The sequence below is a fragment of the Phalacrocorax aristotelis genome, chromosome 4, assembly GCF_949628215.1.
Source record: "Phalacrocorax aristotelis chromosome 4, bGulAri2.1, whole genome shotgun sequence".
NCBI classification, from domain to species: Eukaryota; Metazoa; Chordata; class Aves; order Suliformes; family Phalacrocoracidae; genus Phalacrocorax; species Phalacrocorax aristotelis.
The window spans coordinates 81,871,225-81,890,291 of record NC_134279.1 but is presented as its reverse complement, the minus strand read 5'-3'; the positions used below and the strand labels follow the sequence as shown (position 1 = coordinate 81,890,291).

The following is a 19,067-nucleotide window of genomic DNA, read 5'->3' as shown; positions in this document are numbered from 1 at the left end:
TGTGCTGTAGGGCATTTGGGGGGGCAATGCTTTGGGGGAGGCCAGGGCACACCGTCCTGTGGGGTTTCGTGGGGCTCCGTGTCACAGCGTCGCGTGGGGGTCCGTGGGGGTCTGTGTCACAGCAGGGGTCCGTGGGGGTCCGTGTCACAGCGGGGATCGGGGAGGTCTGTGTCACAGCGGGGGTCTGTGGGGGTCAGTGTCACAGCGGGGGTCCGTGGGGGTCCGTGTCACAGCGGGGGTCCGTGGGGGTCCGTGTCACAGCGGGGACTGGGGGGGGTCAGTGTCACAGCGGGGGTCTGTGGGGGGTCAGTGTCACAGCGGGGACTGGGGGGGGGTCAGTGTCACAGCGGGGGTCCATGGGGGTCCGTGTCACAGCGGGGATCGGGGAGGTCCGTGTCACAGCGGGGGTCTGTGGGGGGTCAGTGTCACAGCGGGGGTCCGTGGGGGTCCGTGTCACAGCGGGGACTGGGGGGGGTCCGTGTCACAGCAGGCTCGGGGGGTCCGTGTCACAGCGGGGGTCCATGGGGGTCAGTGTCACAGCGGGGGTCCATGGGGGTCCGTGTCACAGCGGGGGGGTCCGTGTCACAGCGGGGGGGTCCGTGTCACACCGTCCCACGGGGCTCCGGGGGTTCGGACGAGCCCAACCATAGCGGGGAGAGGGGGCTGGGGGGGGGGCTGGACGCGCCCATGAGCGGCGCGGGGGGGGCGTGTAGAACGAGGGCTGCTCCGGGGGGTGTGTGCGCGGGGGGCAGGAGTTGGACGAGCCCATGCCTCGCGGAGGGGGGAACAACCCCTACCCCCCGCTGATTTTTCGCCCAGCTGTTGCCGGGCCGGTAGAAACCTTTCCGTCCCCGCTCTGTGTGAGAGGAGGAGGAGGTCGGGCTGAATCCTGCCCGTCCGGGAAGGTGGCAAGCGCGGGCGGCGGCGCGGCGCTTCCCCGGCACCCCCCCCCCGCGGCGGGGATGGCGGTGGTGCGCGCGGCGCGGGGCGGGGCGCAGCGGCCGCAGTGCTGCCGCCTCCCAGCCGCGGCCGCCGCATCGCCGTCGCCATGGCGCTGTGCGGCCGCTCCGCGCTCCTCCTGCCGGCCCCGCGCCCCTCGCCGCGCCGCCCCCGGGCCGCCGAGGCCTTCGTCAGGTAACGGGGGGCGGAGGGGAGCCGCCGGGGGAGGGCGTTGAGGGGGCGGGAGGCGGCGGGGGGGAGCAGTGAGGAACTGACAGGGAGGGGCCGGGCTTTGGGCTGCGCTGAGGGGGCTGGTGGGGTGGGGCCGGGCGTTGGGGAGCACTGAGGGGCCGGGGGCGTGAAGGAGGCATTGATGGGGTGGCGTGGAGCGGGGCTGGGGTGCTGGGGGCGCCGAGGGGGGTGATGCAGGGGTTTTGGGGGAGCTGATGGGGGTGTTGAGAGGTTTGGTGGGGGAGCAGATGAGGTGTTTAAAGATCTGTGGGCGCTGATGGTGGTGGTTGGGAAGAAAACGGGATGTTAAAGGCGATGGGGTGGGCGGTTAAGGGCTTTGGGGGTGCTGAGGTGAGCTAGAATAGAGGGGTTGGGTTGTTAAGGAGACGTTTTGTGGAGCGCGGGGAGCATTAATGAGTTTTGGGGTGTTGCAGGGGGATTTGGAGCCATTAAGGAGGCTGGGGTGGTTGTGGGGGGGCTGGGGCATTTCATTAGGAGCTGCGTTCGAGGGGCTGGGGCTATGGGTGGGAGAGATGGGGCGTCACGGGGGGGCGGCTCACTTTGCAGGTGGCTACTGGGAGAGGAGCGCTGATGGCCCTGGCAGCATGGCAGGCGGGGGCCTGGCTTCACCTGGGGGGTGCAGGGACTGGTGAATCCTGAATCCCACTGAAGGAGCGGGTGTGGGAGGCTGTGATGGGCTGGGGGACAGAGAGGTTTGGGGACCTTGGAGAGGGGCTGGTCTGGAGAGACTGGGCTTGGGGTGGTGTTACAGCAGGGAGCTGGGTCTGGTTTGGGAGGGGATGAGTGTGGGGCTGCCTTCGAAGTAGGGGAAAAGGGCTTGGGAAAGGTAGAAAAGCTGAATTAGGGATAGGAGACACTTGGGAGGGGTTGAGGGCTTATGGAGAGAAAGGAGATTGTATATTTGTGTGGGCAGCTTGTGGAGAATTGCTTGAGGGCATGAAGGCAATAACGTTTCTCTAAGCTTCAGAAATATGGAGGATAGAGCTTGACAAGAGATGGGGCGTGGGGGCATGTTAGATGATAGCGGTGGCTCTATGGGAGCTCAGGTATTGTTAGGTTGCTAGAGCTCTATTTCCTTTTAAAGACTTAAGGTTCACCCGTGTGTGTGTATTAAGCTACAGTGTATTACCTGAAGTGTCTGAATATCACAAAGAACAACCCAGGAGCTGAAGTGCTTGGTGCTTTCAATAATTATAGCACAACACATGGAAGTATTCACCAGCGTCAAGTCAGATAATAACTGGGATGTGGCATGTAAATCACAGAATTGCATGTAAATCGCAAACAAACAGTTGGCTGAGCTACCTGGGTATTAAAGTTGTTATACGTTTGCCTTAGCTTTTACAGTTTTTAAAACAAAAAGGTCTTGATGTTTTGTTCAAGGAGGGAAGACAAGCGTTTTTGCTTTTCAGACAATATGCCTGTGAAATGAGACATGCTGCACTGTGAGAGAGAAATGGAGGTCGTTCTGTTTGCTTGAAATACATGAACATGGCTGTTCTGTAACGGTTATGTTCCCTCTATGCCTGCAGTTAGAAACTGAATCATCCATAAGAGGGAAGGAAAAATGACCTTTTCAAATTTTTTTTTTCACTAAATCAGTCTTATTTGTTTAGAAAGAGCTTTGTATTTGTTTATAGCTGGAAAGTATCTAAAAATCCATGAGCAGTAACAAAATAGCAAGATGGTAACAAAAAAAACCCACCAAGCTGAAAGAGAAAATGGTTTCCACTCAAACCCTTCTCTTTATGACTAATTTTGTAATCTGAGATCCTGTTTTAGAGTTGTCATGAGAACATTCAGACTCTCTGTGAACATCTGCAAGCTTTTGAGCTCCACTGGGAGATCCAGACAACATCTATAATTTGGCATGTTTGTAGGAGGCATGTCATCTGTTAATTTTTTTTTCCCTCTTCAGCATTAGTTCTGGTACAGTGTTTTTTTCCTTTTTTTTTCATGCCAGATGGAGGCAGGGAGGCCAGTGTTTGCAATAAATTTCCCAAGCAGTCCGCAGATACCAGGCAGTTAATACAAATAACTTAAAACAAAACAATGCGTTACCCTCCCTCCTCCCCCCGCCCCCAAGGCCGAAACAGGAATGGAAAAATTCTTAAGACTATATAAAGAATAGAGAAACGGCCAGAGATAATTCTTGGAGTTCTTCCACATACTTCAGAGTTTTGGTCTGCCGTATGGTGTGTTGGGAGCTGGCGTTTGCCACTGCGACCCTAGGCTTTGTAACACCAAAAGGAAGGAAAGAATGGTTTTGTAAATAAAAAAATCCCTTAACTAAGAGATGAGTATTGCCCAAAAAGGGTATGCCTTTTTAGAAGATGATGTCATGCTTCATGGGTCTGTGTTCAGTGGGGAACGAGTGTTTTCCTTAAGAATACATCCATTTCTGAACAAAATGTCTATTAAATGCTTTGGTTAAATATCACCATCTAAAGTCAATGTAAACCTGTGCTATTTGGTAGAGCTTTGGACACACCCAATTTTGTATTGCCTTTATGTAAAATAGAGTAGGCAAATACTCCTTAGTAATTACCCATGGCTGTAACATAATACAGATTAGTTCTTGCTCTGTGTCTATGCATGGAAAAGCAAAATGAGTGCTTGGGTTAATTTTTATGTTGTTTCTGCCTATATGCCTAATATTATCATCTTCTGAACTATTCTGTTTTTAATCACATAGCAGTTAAGTATGTGGTGTTCTTCCTACAGCTTCAGAGGAGCAGTCAGTGGGGTGTTTGGGACTGTGGTGGTGCTGGGATGAAAAAGTTGTGGTTTCCCAACCAGTTTTAGCAGGGGACGTATGTGTGTTGAAAGATTTAGCAGTTTGTATCCATGTGTTCCTTACGTAATTATGCAGAGGTTCGGGATTTTGTAACAGCACAGTTTCACTGAAATTTTTTTCAGGAATGCGCTGTATTTTAACTCTGCAAAGAGAGCGCTCATTTAACTTGCTGAAGTACTGGAGGAAAAAAAAAGGGAAAAAAAATGCCATTCCTAGAATATGGATGGTTTTCTACCATGTTGGAGAAGTAAGATGGCTTAGGGCCTGTCGAGTGGTAGGCTGCGGCCAAAGTTGAGAGGGACGTGGGACTGTGTGGTTGATAGGAATAGGAAGGTAGAAGTGCTTGGGAAGGAAAAGTTGCCACGGGAAGGAGCAGAGCTATTGTGTTACTTCAGCTGCCGGTGGAGCTTCGGCTGAAGTTACGCCTTTGCGATCGTTCAGCTTGAACTGATGGCCAAGCATCTGGCTTCATGCTTTGCAGCCGCATCGCTGCAGTGGTTGTGGTCCAGCACTGGGCTCTGAGAGTAAATGTTGTCTTAAGGCGTTCTAGTTTAACTTCTGATTTCTGCTGAAGTGGTAGATGCTTGCCTTGTCTTTCGCATCAGAGATTGCCCGATGGCAGAATAATTACACTGCACCTGCTAGTGTTTCCTCCTCCTTCAAATATTTTCATTTTCTCAGATGATAACATTTTTTGGGGGGAGTAGTTGGCGTCCTCGATAACACGTTGCGGTTTAGGAAAGTGAAAATACAGAGCTGATGTTCGTAAATCAGCCCGTTAAACGGGGACTGCGTCAAGGCTGCAGCTCTAAATGGCACGGACATGTGTGTAGGTGGTGGGCAACCATCATCTTATTGCACCCATGGAAGAACTTAGCTTCGTTTCCAGCCCATTACGTGATGTTGAGGTCCTATCAGTGAATTACTCACAGTAGACAAGTATGCCGAAGGGCTGCACTCTCCAGCGTGGTTACAGAAGGTGCCAGCGTGGATGCTGGTGTGTGTTATTAATAAATAATGCTACTGTTCAGATGTGCTGAAGTGCCAAAGGTCCTGCACAAGCCTGTGGTTTGCAAATGGCATCAGGTAGTTCCAAACGTTTAGTCATGAGAGATTCTTGCTTGTTCTGCAATTCAGAGATCTCCAAGTACATAGGAGCAGACTATTACTGTCCATTTAAAGTCAAGAAGCAAGGAATTTGGTCCTGTAAAATGCACAGAGTGGAAATGTTTTCCTTTTTGTCCGGTTTTAGTATTTGCTACTTACTGTAGCTAAACATGCTAAGTGTTTTTAAGGTTGCAAGATCACCTGTTTACAGTCAAGTTTCCTCTGTTTATTGTAGAAAAATTTTGTAAATAGCTGGAAAATTGTCATGTTTAATACCTCATTGACGTAACCATTAGCGTGGGTGAATGCCATTGTCTTTTGCGAGTGCCAACCAGTAACCCAGAGTTATTTTGGTGAGCCAAGAAAAAAAATAAAACTGAGGAAAGCATGTTGTTGTTCAAGCTAGATAGTAAATTTCAAATAAACTGCTTTTGAAATCAATGAAATTCTGAGAGTCTTTAACTCGGTTTGACTTCTGCTTCCTGTTTTCACAGATAGGTTAAGATGGGAATAATGTCAGACTGGGAAACCCAGGGAAATCTGTACTCTAATATAAGCACACAGTAATAATGTTTCTGGTAGAAATTGTGAGGTCAACAAAAGGCCCATGAAAAATGAACTAGTTTTTTGGGGGATAGAGTGGAAACAGATGGTAGCAGCAGCAAGTTAATAAGAAGTGAGATCTGGAAAAAATAAACTTTTTTTTTTTTAATCAAGTATTTAATGTTAAAACCAGTGTTTGTCTTAGATAGTGTGAATCTATTCAAGCCATTCCCTGAAGATGAACCTTGTTAATGTCAGGATTTGCACAAGCATGCCACGGGTGTCTCAGATTTTTCCCCTTGTTCGCTGCTCTCTATCAAAGCTTTACCACGTGTGGGTTTTTAAGACTGCCTAGCCTTTGTGGGGGAGGAGTGTAACATCTGCCAATATGAAGCAAAACATACTCAACACAGTGAAATCACATCCTTTGTCAGCTGAATTGCACGTTAACCACAGCTGCGGCCATCCCAGACGGATGGTAAGCCAGCCTGTGGGAATCAATCGGGAATCAATCAGGGATCAATGCTAATATCGTTGCTGTGTTAGTACTGCTGGATTACAAGTCAAGCACAGGAAGCTTGCGCGCAGAATAAATTCAGCAAGCAACAAGGGGTGCAGAAAAAAGTAACAGGCTGTGGAAACATAAAATGAAAATTAAATACTGTGTGGCATTATTTAAAAAAATATGTTCATTCTTTTTGATTGAGAAAGGCATGGTTGTTAATATTCTCTTTATTTGCCAACATACATGGCTTGCAGCGCCGTGTCTGTTACTAAGTTGTGACAGGCTAGACTGTTGTAAAGCAAGGCACTTTGCATAATTAGTAGAAAGACATGTGAACAGATGAGCACTAATTCTTGGAAGTTAATGGTTGTCAATTATCTTCCCCCTTTTTTTGGATCTAGGCCAAGATTAGCAGAATATCAAGTACCTCAATGTATAGTTTCTTAATTGGCCCAAGCACACTTTATTATTGCCAGATGCCGCCCTAAACTGTGGCTTTGTCTCCTGACCCGCCTTCATCAGCAGTCAGATCAGCTTGCTGATGTTTGAAAGTGTTGGGTTTTTTTTAATTCCTGGGCTAGTCTGTTTGGATCTGTAAGCTGGTCTGCCTCAACGCATGGCTTCAAGATTGCTAGTGCAGATACAAAGGCAGTGAGGAGGGCGAGAACATCCCTTGTGGTACCGTGGGCTCTTATACAGGCTTAAGTTGATGTAGAAGTCACGTCTTCTGTTCAAACATGCATGCTGGAAAAATTCTCGCTTCGTCTACTTCAACTTGGACACCTTCAAGAGTTGCCTGGACAGGGTGCTGGGCCATCGTGTCTAGACTGCACCCTTCCTAGAAAGGTTGGACTAGATGATCCCTGAGGTCCCTTCCCACCTGGGGTTCTGTGATTCTGTGAACTTCTTATCCACTTCTGAGGCAGCCTAGTTGTCTGTGGCTGTCTCGTTGGGTAAGTAGGTTGCAGCTTGTGTCTTGTCCAAGTCTCACTGATGCCCAGGAGTTTGGGCTTCCTTAGAAGGGCTTCATGTAACTGTGTTTTCGAACACACCTAATGCTGATTTTTCAGCAGCAAGCTACTGTAAAATTTAGGTGTGGTTACGTGTGTGGGTGGATCCAGAGCCACATCTTCCAGGAAAGCGTCCTGAAGCCCAGAGGGTTACGCCGCTGTGCGGAGGTCATTCTTCGTTGTTTCTGTTTGAAATTGCGTTACTGTGGTAAAGCGAAAAGGAGTATAAGAAGCCAGTACCCTTGCTAGGGTGCCTGCTTTGGAGGCGGGAAGAGTCATGGAACTTTGTTCCCAGGACAGTTTCTTTGTTTTTGTCAGATGACTGTTTTAATGTGAAATGCAAGAAAATGCCATTTTTTTTCCTCTGACTTTATACACAGTTTAGCCTGTATTGTTTAAAAGCATGTAGTAAGAATTCTAATTATCCTCTTCCCTATTTCTGAATAACGTCTTTCTTCAGACACAGAAGTCTTCTGTTTTTAATGTCAGCCTTTGAATGTAATGATTTATACACACTTGAAATGACATTGAAAATATTTCTGTGAAGAAGCTTTTCAAAGATTTCTTTCACAGAAACCACTTCTTTAAATGAGGAGAGGAGAAATATTCTGCTGAAGGCTGTTTAATATTAAGATTGAAATAAACATCTTTATGGTCATGCATCTCATTGTGAAATAACAAACATGCATTTTGCTTTTTCCTTTTACATCAGGACTGTCTCCTCAAGGAGATGTAGCACTGATACTTGGCTTTAATTGGCAGAAATTTCTGAGCAGCTTAATCCGAGAATTTAATATATTTTTAGTGTAAAGATATGTGAAGGATACTGAAAGTAGCTATAGGGGAGTAAAATTCCTAACCTTAAATCAAAACTTAAAGAAATACCCAACCCAGAACAAACATGTCAGTACTTTCCTCCCCCAATTCCTCTTCCCCTTTCCCCCCACCGCAGTTTACTTGAACAGATCGGAAAATACTTCCACAGAGCTCAAGACGACAAGAACATTGTGTATTTTGCTCTGCGCTGGTTGCCCAGGCTCATAACACTACTTTTTCTTTTAAATGATAAACGTATTTGATCAGGTCTGCCTTTTGTTGAAGGTGTTAATGTGAAGCTAAAATTTAAAGATCTTAGGAATAACTTACCTCGTATCATGTAATAATGTTTTTTAATAAATGGGAGTATCTTTCCCCACGAGTCTTTTACAAGGAGTTTCCGTACTTGTTCTTTGTCAAATTGAGTTCTAACTGTTCCTTTCTTGTAAAAGCGATCAGTATAGGGAGGGACAATGATAGCAAAGTCAAGGTATGTACTCGTGCTGTGTTTATAATGCTTTATAAGAGGTTTTAAAAATATTTTACAATCCAGAAAAACCTGTCTTTGGTTGGAGAATTACTTCAATTTGCCTTGAGAGTAAAAGCTGAACATGAGTAGCAGAGGGATTTTTTGCATCTTGTTTCTGGGAGGAGCTGAGTGAAAATCTACCTCTTGTGCCTTCAGATTGGAAGCACTCATAATATTTTTTTCTGATGACAGTTTCTTTTCTCACTCTGAGCGGAAGCAGGAAGATACATCCTCTGATATGGTCAATGTTTTAATAAAAGTCAGTCTGGAAGCTGCTTCTTGTGTCACCACAGAGGTCCTTGGGCACAGTTTCTCACAGGCCTTTCAGTCTGTCCTTCAGATAGTCTTGAAGTTGCTTCCATTTTCCTGTGTTTTACAGGGGCTCTAGCAATTCTACTTGGCTGCAGGTGGTCCTTAAGTAGCTGTAGGCTCATTTGTGGACTAACAAATGAAATAAGTCAAATATGTTTGTACCCACAGTGAAGAGTCTAGCAATTTCTTCTACTCTTGATCTTGTGACATGGGAAGTATAAAAATGAGAGCACTGCATAGCTTGCCATAGTGGATCATCTCTCACCCTGCTAGTCTGGGGTCCCGTTTAATGATGGGACGAAAATCTTCCAGAATAAGATACAAAAGCTGAAGTTTGGATATCTGTGAGGTTCACTTTTAGGTTAGGTTTTAAAGAAATAATAATCAGAAGTTGCTAAAATGTGCAGTGTAAAGTTCAATGCTTTTTTTTCACAGGCTTCACTAGCATCACCTACACGGGCAACAGCATCAGATAGTACCCGATTAGGTGCCTTTTTGCTGTCAGCAGTGGCTTTAATTTCTGTTTCTGAATCTAAGACTGGATCAAAACATCTATTCATACATACAGTGGACTGTGGGTACAGCACAGTGTATAATATGAATTGGGGAGTTTCAGGCAAAAAGAATAATTGAGGGATTCAGAACTCAAAAGGGCAACCTAAAAGCAGGGAAAAAATAAAACAGGCGTGGTTTGCACTGATTTTGTACTTCCTATGAAAGTGCCTTCAGATGTTGGCTGTCCTTTACTGTGGATGTTTGAATTGCGCGTAGGCTAGCTATAATATAAACCTTTTGTGTTCATTCTGTGCTTCAGAGAAAGTAGAGCATGATAATTGTAGCATTACTGAAAAGATATATTTGCTTTTTACTTGGCTTAAGTAACTATGAAAATAGGAATACTTGACCTTTCTTTCTTGTTTCTTTGAGCTGATCTTAAATTTAGCTCTGTGCTTTTCTGGAAGAGACGCTTGTTTCCTAGAGCTGAACAGCTCATAGTTACACAAACAAGGCGATAAACAAGAAAACACATTCAGTAATATCAGCAGGGAAATTTCTTGCCTTCTGTCTGTATTAAAACAAGCTCAGAAAGTGTTGTCTGGAAGCACAAATTGTGTTGCTCTGTCTGGCTATTGTGGCTGAGTTTTTTGCCTGGCTTAAAAATGTGTATTGGACAACTAAATTAAACTTTATATAATAAACAATTCAGTTTGATTATGAAAATCTTGGCAAGACTTGGTATTGTTTCATTTCTTTTTAATGTAGGTTATCAAAGATTATACTTTAGGCTTATAATTTTCTCTAACTGTTCATTTTAGGAAAATTTCATGGGTTTAATACAGAAGTCGTGAGAGAGGTAACATGCCTCTTATGAAAATGATCTAGATATTTCTTTGAGCTGTGGCTTACTTTCTGACTGGAAACCCACTAGTGTAAGTTCAGTTTGTTAAATTGTCTTGCCAAAAAAAAAAAAAAATCTGTCTTAAAAAGTGGCGCTCTTCTGGAGTTGTGCATTTGCCACGTTAAATGAGAGTATTGGCTCTATATTTTTCCCTTATGGACTAAATGAAATTCTGGAGTGTAAGGCCAGATGCAGGGAAGAACTGTAACACCTGAAGCTTAAATAATAAGAGAAAATCCCCTGGTCAGGAGCTGTCTATCTCGGAGAACTCACTAAAATTGCCTTATCTTTTCTGTCTGAAAGTTCTGCCTTTCTGCTCATGCATGTGCTTGCAAGAATGACAAGGTGACCCATTCGAGTCTGCGTGATATGGGTAAGCAAAAGCGTCCCTGGGCCACTGCAGGTAGCGTGACACTGATGCTTTAATAACCGAGGACATGGACTAGAGGCTGCAGGTTTGTGAGTGGAGGCAGAGTTCTCTGTGCTTCCCCTCCTCCTCCTCTACACGAATGTCATGCTTTTCACTTTGATCTTGTAACAGGTCTGGGGTGTGTTCGTATTATGTAGTTACATGGGGTGGAAGTGGTCTGATGGTGCTGGAGGTGCTGAAACTCATCTTTTGCAGGCTCTTCTCAGAGCGTAGGAGCTACTGTGGTCCCTTCCCATGTCAACTTTCTACCTGGGCATCACCTGCCCCACAGTGCTTTGCTCCTTCTCTGGTAGAGAAAGGATTGTTGCTGGCTTGGTGAGAGGAAACTTGGAACAGAAATTTTTGCTAGAAGTTAGAGATTGACAGGGCACTTGGTTAGAAGGGATGGTTACGGGTTCTGGTCTTCTGTAAGGGCTCTGTACTTCATCTTGTAGTGGACAAAAGTAAATAATCTGGGGATGGTTTGGTATGAGGTCTAAATGTATTTCAAACAAAAGATACCCAAGTTTAAGTGTGTCTGATACCGTAAGTCGGCAAATATAAGAACCCTCTAAAACTCAATTTGTAGTTTATAAAGCAGGTGTTCTTCAGTGTGGCGCCGGGCACACAGGGGATCGCTCTACCTAGTGTGTGCAGAGTTGCGCTACTACAGAGGTTATATGCAACCAAAATATACATACTCATTAGATTTCTAGGAAATAATTACCATATTCATACTATTCTTGGAACTCATTAATGTACGCAAATGTTCCTAATGCCTGCACATTCATGTTCATTGGTGGTCTTCCAGGGTCCTCTGGTGGTCGTTGATAGTCTTCCTCACCGTGTCTGCTGGTTGAACTCAGTCTCTGGGCATGCTCAGTTCATTTTTGGATTGGTCACACAATTCTTACTTATACTAAACTAGTTTATTCTTGTACATTTCCCTAATTTACTGTATTCAAGGATACAGTGCCTCCAGACTCCCTTCTATCTAATCACATATAGCAAGTTCTAAGACTATCTTATTTGTGAAGTATTCCAAGTATTTCAAAACTTAGCTATGTTGCTCCAATTAGAGGAGGCCGTGTGCTCTTCTGAAGCTGGTGTCGGGAATCGTGCCCTCTTAGTTCATATGATAAAGAAAGAAAGGGTAGATCAACTCTTCAGCCTAGCAAATTTGAGCACTTAAAAACACTGACCTTAAGGATGAATTCTCTTTCTTTTGCAGCTGCAGCCGCCTTCGAAACATTCAGAGTATCCTGACACAGAGCAGCAAATCTCAACCTGATGGAATCCTTTGCATTTTAGGTCAGTTGTACTTCCCCCCCACCCCCACCCCCCTTTGTGCTCACCGTACTGATGAAAACACTGTGAGTTTCAGAAAGATGAAGGTCAGCTCCTCCATCCTCCCTGAGTCCCAGCCCTGTTGCTCAGCGAGAGGACAGCTGACTGGTACACTCTTTTCTTCCTAAATAATTATTAGGTTTATTTACTGATTTCAGGCAGGCTTGCTACAATAGTAGTATCAATATTCTTCCAAGCCTTACAAAAACTAAGTGGCTGGAGGGGAGAGAGAATCTTTGTTAATGTCCAAATGGAAGGAAAGATGGGGAGAATTAAATCCATATCTCTTTGGAGTAAACACTCAGCTGTCTAGGCTTTCTAGCTGGTGCTTGGCATAAAAGCTCAAGGCTGAAGGCACATGCATTGCAGCTGGTTTCCCAGTGGAGGCGGGGAAGTGGAAGGGATTAGAAGGTGTTGAGGTTAAGGGGGTGGAGAAGAGCAGGGGAGCACTGAGGATAGGGATCATGATATGCAGAGCCGCGGAGGGTGGAAGGCTTGGCGGGGGGGGAAGTAATCAGAAAACTGACAGAATTAATAAAACCTGAATTTAGAGGGAGGGACGTCTTGCCTCAGGAGAAGTAATTCAAAATGCGTTTAAAGAGTCGCATGAGAAACCTCAGAAGCAGTTACGAGTTAAATGGTGGCATATAAACAGCATGTGGTTTCAGTGCTTTATTTCTTCTGGAATTGGGAGAAAAGGGTGATACCAAATAAAGCTACATGTGCAAGTATGCTGTAGGAAAGTAACCGGTTATAATATTTTTTTATGTAACCTTGACTCTTGTTTCTTATTGTATAATCAGCATCAAGATAGTAAAGGATAAATTCAGGAATGACGATTGAAATGCCTTAGAGAATAAGACTAAGGAGTGACTGTTTAAATAATGCATTACAGTTAAAAGGGAGAAACCTAATGTAGCCCTAAAGAGCGATGTGGAGTAATGAGCTCGCATTAAGAAATGATAAAACAGCCTGGTTTCTTGTGTTTGTGGTTTTTTTTTTAATGATGTAGCAAGAAAACTTGAAGAAGCTCATTTACTGAACCATAGAAAAGTCGTAAATGTGTATAACCTTGTTCTCTTGGTTGATGCTAACTGTGTAACATAACTCTTCCTAGCCCACATTCTCCTAGGATAAGAGTTTAAGTTGTCTTTGGCTAATCAGTAATTTTACAGCTAGAAGGTCCATAAGGTCACTGTGTCTACTTTCCAATGAAACTTAATCATACAGGATAAAGTTCTCACTTTTTTGTCTTTCATGCTAGTCTAATTTCATAAAATGTCTTATTTCTCACCATTGACGCTGAGGTATTTCTTGACTATTGTTAATTCTGAAGCTGCAATAAATCCCAAGCAAAGAATAGTCACTGAAAACATTCTTACAGCTTTAGGAAAAACTTCCCAGGCAAAAGGAATTGCTTTGTGTAATCCTCAGTGTAATGTGGAGTATTTAAGCCTCTGCGTAAGACCATACCTCTTAATAAATAAGCGTTTCTGTTATGGGACTATAGGAAGTGTGTTTTATTAGACTTGTGCTTCGCACTAATCTCTTTCAGCACCCACAATGGGACTGTTGTTGCCTCATCTGACCTGTCTAATGTAGCCTGCGAAATTTCTCACGTAACTTCTGATTAAGCTGGCATGTCGTTCTGTTATAAATGCGTTAAATCTGTCTTCAGATACAAGCTTCAGATGGCAAAGAATACGCAGTCTTACATTTTGAGTCCTGTTGACTTGTAAGGAAAGCAGATGCTCATAACTGGTTTTTTGCAGTCGGTGCGTGTTATAGTTCACTTGGCTGTCTTTAATAACCCAGAGTTAATGCGTTTCCCTCACCCCAACTTTAATTTTACATACTGGGCTGTGAGAGAAAAACAACATGAACTTTAATATCTTTGCTTTAAGTAGATTAATATTTATACTGAAATATAAACAGCATTGTGAGGTTCCAAAGAGAGATGAGAATGGACCAGTTATTGATACAATTATTTAAATGTAGTTACAGCTGATTTCTTTTTTTAAAAGAATCCTGTCATATTATTTTAAAGTGGCCAAATGGTAGCATTTCTGCATCCTGTGCCAGGAAAAGACATCACAACTGACAGGAAAAAGAAACTTGGAGGTTGACATGTCAGACGTTTTTAAAAAGCTGTGATGTCTCAGCTGGAGTGTGTTGCTGCTAAGAAAATAGTGTATCAAACTACTTAAATTGTACTCAAAACTATTTTTTTAGCAGTGGTGTTTCTTGCATCTTACCTTTCAGCAGATTTTCAGCTCATGGTTAAGTTGATCTGATTTCTAAGGACACGTATTTAGTTTCAGTAAGTTATGTCTAAAATCTGTAGCTGTAGCGGTTCCGATTATAGGTCAAACTGTTTCACAGTTCAGCATAGCTAAGGTAAATTTTTAGACCTTGATATTTACTTTTTGTATCCCCTGAAGAGCATGGCAATACTTCAGAGGCTGTGCCACTAAATCTTTAACTTAAGTTTGCCTTGGTTTTTATATCCATCCTACACAGAGCTCTTGATCTTAGGACGTGGGAGAAACCTCACCAGCGGTTAGTACGTTGGACTGATTGTTTATCCTTTTCTCTTTCCAGTGGAGACTATTTTAATGATTATTGCGCTACTTCGCTTAGATGGTGGTTCCACAACTGCATGTTAGTTTTTGGCAACTATCTAAAGGTGATCTGTGTGTTCGCTCCAGTCTCACCTTCCTGCTACCTCCCTGGTGTCCCTAGAGCTCCCATGGCTGTTGAGTGTGTTATGGAACAACTGTTCTTTGATTTGATACTCAAGGGTGGTTCAGAAATGCATGGCTGGGACAAAGAAAGCAGGACTATTTTTACCTGTAGGCAATGTTTCTGTCAGCTTAGCATCTGTGAAATTGCATGTATGAGAGATGGCTGAGCTGAATACTTTTTGCAGCACAAAAGGGGAGTCTCAGCCTGCCCCTAGACTGCTCCTCTTCCCTCTCCTCCCTTTCCTTCCCACATGCATTTTGCATTAGTGCGGGTGGTTGGTTGATGTCTTGCACCCGGCTCATCCTACTAAGCAGATTTTATTTTTCCCTTCCTGTATTTGACCAGACTAGTTTTCTGCCAATTTAGCAAACTGAATCGGCTTGTTGGGAGGTCAGATAGGCTCTGACTGCAGGAGAAGGAGAAGCAGGAATGGTTCCTCGGGCAGCAGCGAGCTGTTAGACTGAGTCATTGTCTAACTACACCCTTGTGATGAGTTGGGAATAGGCTGTGAGTTATTAAACTCCCAGCTCAGCTGGAGACAGGCGTGGGGGTTTCCTAATTAATAGCTTTCCCCATTGTTCTCTTGAAGACTCCTGATACGCTTTCTGGAGGTGTCTTATCTTTGTCATTGTTTCATTTCCTGTTTATTTTCCGCTAACTATATCTGTTCATTTAACCCCATATGTTTCTGTAGAAGATATTAAAGCTTCAGTATGAAAGCTCCTGCCTGTACTGGATACTAAAACCAAAAACAAAACCCAAAAGAACAATTATCTGCAGAGTTAATTCTTCTATGGTAAGCTAATATCTTCCCTGCTAGCCTGTCGGTGCTCTGCAAGCAATAAATTCACCTAATTTCTCTAGTGTAAGAGTTAAGCTTATCAGCTGTCCCCCTTGTTAACATCTTCCTTTTGTCTTCTCTTCCCCTCCTTCTGTCATTAGCCGAAAAAGCAGGGTGTTGGTGTTTAGCTTTGAAGATCATCTCTGCTTCAAGCCTGAAGAGCTGGTGCACCCGAATAAAACGTTAAACCCTTCAAGTATTGGCACCACCTTAACTTTTTTTTTATGAGGACAGTTTCTAATTTTCCTTCTGATCTTCCAGACTTTATAACCATCTGTTCATTTTTCTGCTTCACTACGTGTTATTGTGTTAGCCTACCCTTGAGCGCAGCACCTTGTCTGTTTAGGCTTTGGAAACGTTAGCAATGAGCCTGGTAGGAAGAAGTGCAAATACCGCGGCCGTTTTCATCCACGCTGTAGTTGAAGGTGCCTTGTTAGATTAACATTTAATATGATAGCTGATGTTTGCCTGTGAAACGTATGTAATAGTGCTTGTAGGACAACTGATCTGACAGCGTGCTGCCACTGAAAGGACTATCCTAACTCCTACTTTGTGTCAGGTTATTGCTCATCTGAATTGCCTTCAAAAGTTGCAGCAGTTAGGCAAGCAATCAGTAAAACAGATTATCTCCAGGACACTGTGTGTGCTGGCTTTCTAAGGCTGTAGCTGATGTCAGGGAGGCTGATTACGTTAAATGGCATTCCCTAGAACAGTGGGATGGCTGCTTGCCTCCTGGAAGAATGGAGTCTCCATGCTGGATTGTAACTAAAATCCCACCTAAAGACAGGGGCTTTGGCACCAGTATCAGGGAATCGAGTCCCTCTGAATTGCGGATTACATTGGTATGCTTGCTTTCATGGGGCTGGAAATATAAATAAAATAAAAAGAGACTGTGTCTTCCTTTTCCTCCCTCTTTTGTGCCCTTTTCCCCTCTGAGTTCCCAGATCCAAGGCAGTCTGGTTATGCAGAAAATTACTGGCACAGCAAAGACGGAGCATTGCAGCAGGGGGAAAAATGAGTGATTGAGTCTGAGCATTCTTTAGCTGAATCTTATCGATGCCATGACCCGAGTTACAGATTGACTGCTAAGGTTCTTTAAACTCTCTTTGTCAAGGGATGCCTCCTAACACACAGAATCGTGACTAGTTTTAAAAAGAGCGTGCTCCAATGATGTATAGCTATGAATGGGAGGGCAGCGCTAGACACTAGATAGGAGAGGAATGAGGATTCAAAGATTCTTGAGGGCTGTGAAAGCTGGGGCATGTGTGATGCAGCTTCCCCCTTTCCCAGCACAGGTCAAGGAATGCGATGCTAAAGTGTTATTCGTGCTGAGGATCATGAAGCCGTGAGCAGGGAGCAGTGTTACAGAGGTTCACAGCTTCAGCACAATTTGAAGTGATTTTTTTTCCCCTCTCTGGAGGCTTAAACCAAACACCTGATACCTTGGAATATAAGTGAGCTATCCAAAGGCCAGTTGCTACCCAAACAAAAGGGAGTTTGTTAACATGTGGGATTCAGTAGCTGGATGCAGATATGGCATCTGGTTAGCGCTTTGAAGCTGAAGGATAACACAAAAAAGGAACTTAATTAGGAGAACCTAGGGTTTGTTCCAATTTCTGGTAAGCTCAGGTGACTCTTGAGTAGTTTGGTTTCTGATGCAAGCCCTGAAACCCAGACGTCCAGGCTGCGTTATTACTTTATCAGGGTCCTGATCTCTCCTTTGGACAGTGGTAACAAATCTTGATTTGGTGGCAGCCATCCCAACTGTATCCTAATATAACTAGGCTGGAAAACTTGACGTTAGTGTTTGTGAGAAATTTTGTGGCAGTCAAGGCTGGTGACCTCTGTCAAGTGTGGATGTTAAGGATGCTGCTTCATACATAGTTTTACTTGTGGAGGAAACTCGATTTGTTACAGTAGAATTAGGAATTATGACTGTCACTGTCCTCCAGAGAGATGAAAATACTTCCTCAGTCTGTGGCTTATTTCCTGTCTTCTCTTATTTATCTTTTATCTCTTCATGCTCCAGGTCTTCAATTGTTTTAATTTTATTTTCCCAAGGACCAGAAGTTTTTCCTTGGAAACTGCCCGTATACCGTATGTTTTGTCAGAATATTTTTTCATGATTTGTTAGTAGTCCACACTGGCTTTCTGGTGACTCAGGGATTGCTCTGTAATACTGATAATGTTTAATCATGTATTCTAAAGCAGGAGATTTAGGTCACAGGATTAGTTTGTTAGGAAGCTTCAATCAAGAACATATTAATTTGAATGCGTACTGCATACAGGCAGATGTTTAAGTTTGAATTGCTAGATAAAATGGAACTTTTGTTGATGCAGAGCACTGCAGAAAACCAGACTTCTTTAATTATTTTTTTTAAATCAATGCCTGTGGATTTAGGTCAAGAGTGGACCGTCAGCACGTGGCAATGAACTTGCAAAATCTCCTTTTTCCCCTACCCTGTTTTCCCAGTGCGTTCAACGGGCATAAGTGCCCACCGACTACATGAGACAGTTAATGCTTCTGTTTTACAGTTTTATTATTAGGGAAGAAAACCAACTTTTTAGGTGTACAGTGTTAGGACACACAATGCTTCATGTATCGTTTTGGTTTTGCAGGAATAGATAGTCGATACAATGAAGGTTGCAGGGAACTGGCAAACTATCTGCTTTTTGGCTTGTATAACCAGAATAACAACGACTTTGAAAGGACTGGGTTTCCTGAAGAAGTTCTTGACGGTGAGTAACGTACTCCACAGTTTTACCTGTTCTTCAGTCTTTCTGGAGGGAAGGTGAGCAGAAAAAGTGGCATACCTCAAAAAAACCCAAGTCAATAAACCTCTCATCGTGCCTATACACCGGAAAAACTGTTCTTAAAAACGCTGCTCGAGAACTCTTGTTTATAAACACGTCCCCCCTGCATACATTCCCCCGAGGCGTTCCAAAGCTAGACAAATACAGCCCTAATGAGAAGTCTTAGTTCAGGTGTGGTATGTATGTGCATGTGTTATCAATTAGTGTGTGATCACACCTCCCGAGTTCTAAAATACTGGAGCTCTTTTTTACTTTAACATATTAACCCACTTTTGTACCACTTGAAAGGTGGCCAATCACCATGGTCATAGATCATTATTCCCTTATTTGTGTGAAACTGAATATCTGCCCCATAGGCTGTAGTGCGAGTTTTCAGTTGGAGCAACCTCCTGAGGTAATATCAGGCAAGGGCAACTGTAGTTTACAGTTTTGTAAGTGCTCTGGAGGGACTCGTCACTGACGCTCTTGGCTTTACAAAGGACGTGCTGATGCAAGTTCTGTGCAAGACTTCAGAATAAACCCACAATTGTTCTGAGCAGTGAGAAGTACTGTTGTACTTGGAACTGTATATGGCTGCCAACTGTTTCTTTTGTAGAGCAGGGAATGGTTGTGTGTTCAAATAGTTAAAGAGTTTTCTTTTAATGGGGTACATTATAGGGAAAGGGTTTTCTGTTCAGTTCCTGTGGGGGGTTTTTGTGCCCA

At 44.0% G+C, this 19,067-nt stretch overlaps 1 protein-coding gene across 3 annotated transcripts in view; it reads left to right on the top strand.

The window, feature by feature from the left end:
* Positions 1 to 947: 947 nt before the first annotated feature.
* Positions 948 to 19,067, top strand: part of DNAAF9 (dynein axonemal assembly factor 9) — a 74,473-nt gene continuing 56,353 nt past the window's right edge. The window contains exons 1-3 of one of the 3 annotated variants that reach the window (XM_075092235.1): positions 1,013 to 1,134; positions 11,850 to 11,929; positions 18,171 to 18,290. In XM_075092235.1, the coding sequence (XP_074948336.1) occupies positions 1,049 to 1,134; positions 11,850 to 11,929; positions 18,171 to 18,290 (286 nt within the window). In that variant the 5' untranslated portion in view covers positions 1,013 to 1,048. Of the gene's footprint in view, positions 1,135 to 11,849; positions 11,930 to 12,002; positions 12,074 to 18,170; positions 18,291 to 19,067 lie in introns of those variants that run through there. The other 2 variants (XM_075092236.1, XM_075092234.1) reach the window with 2 other exon arrangements.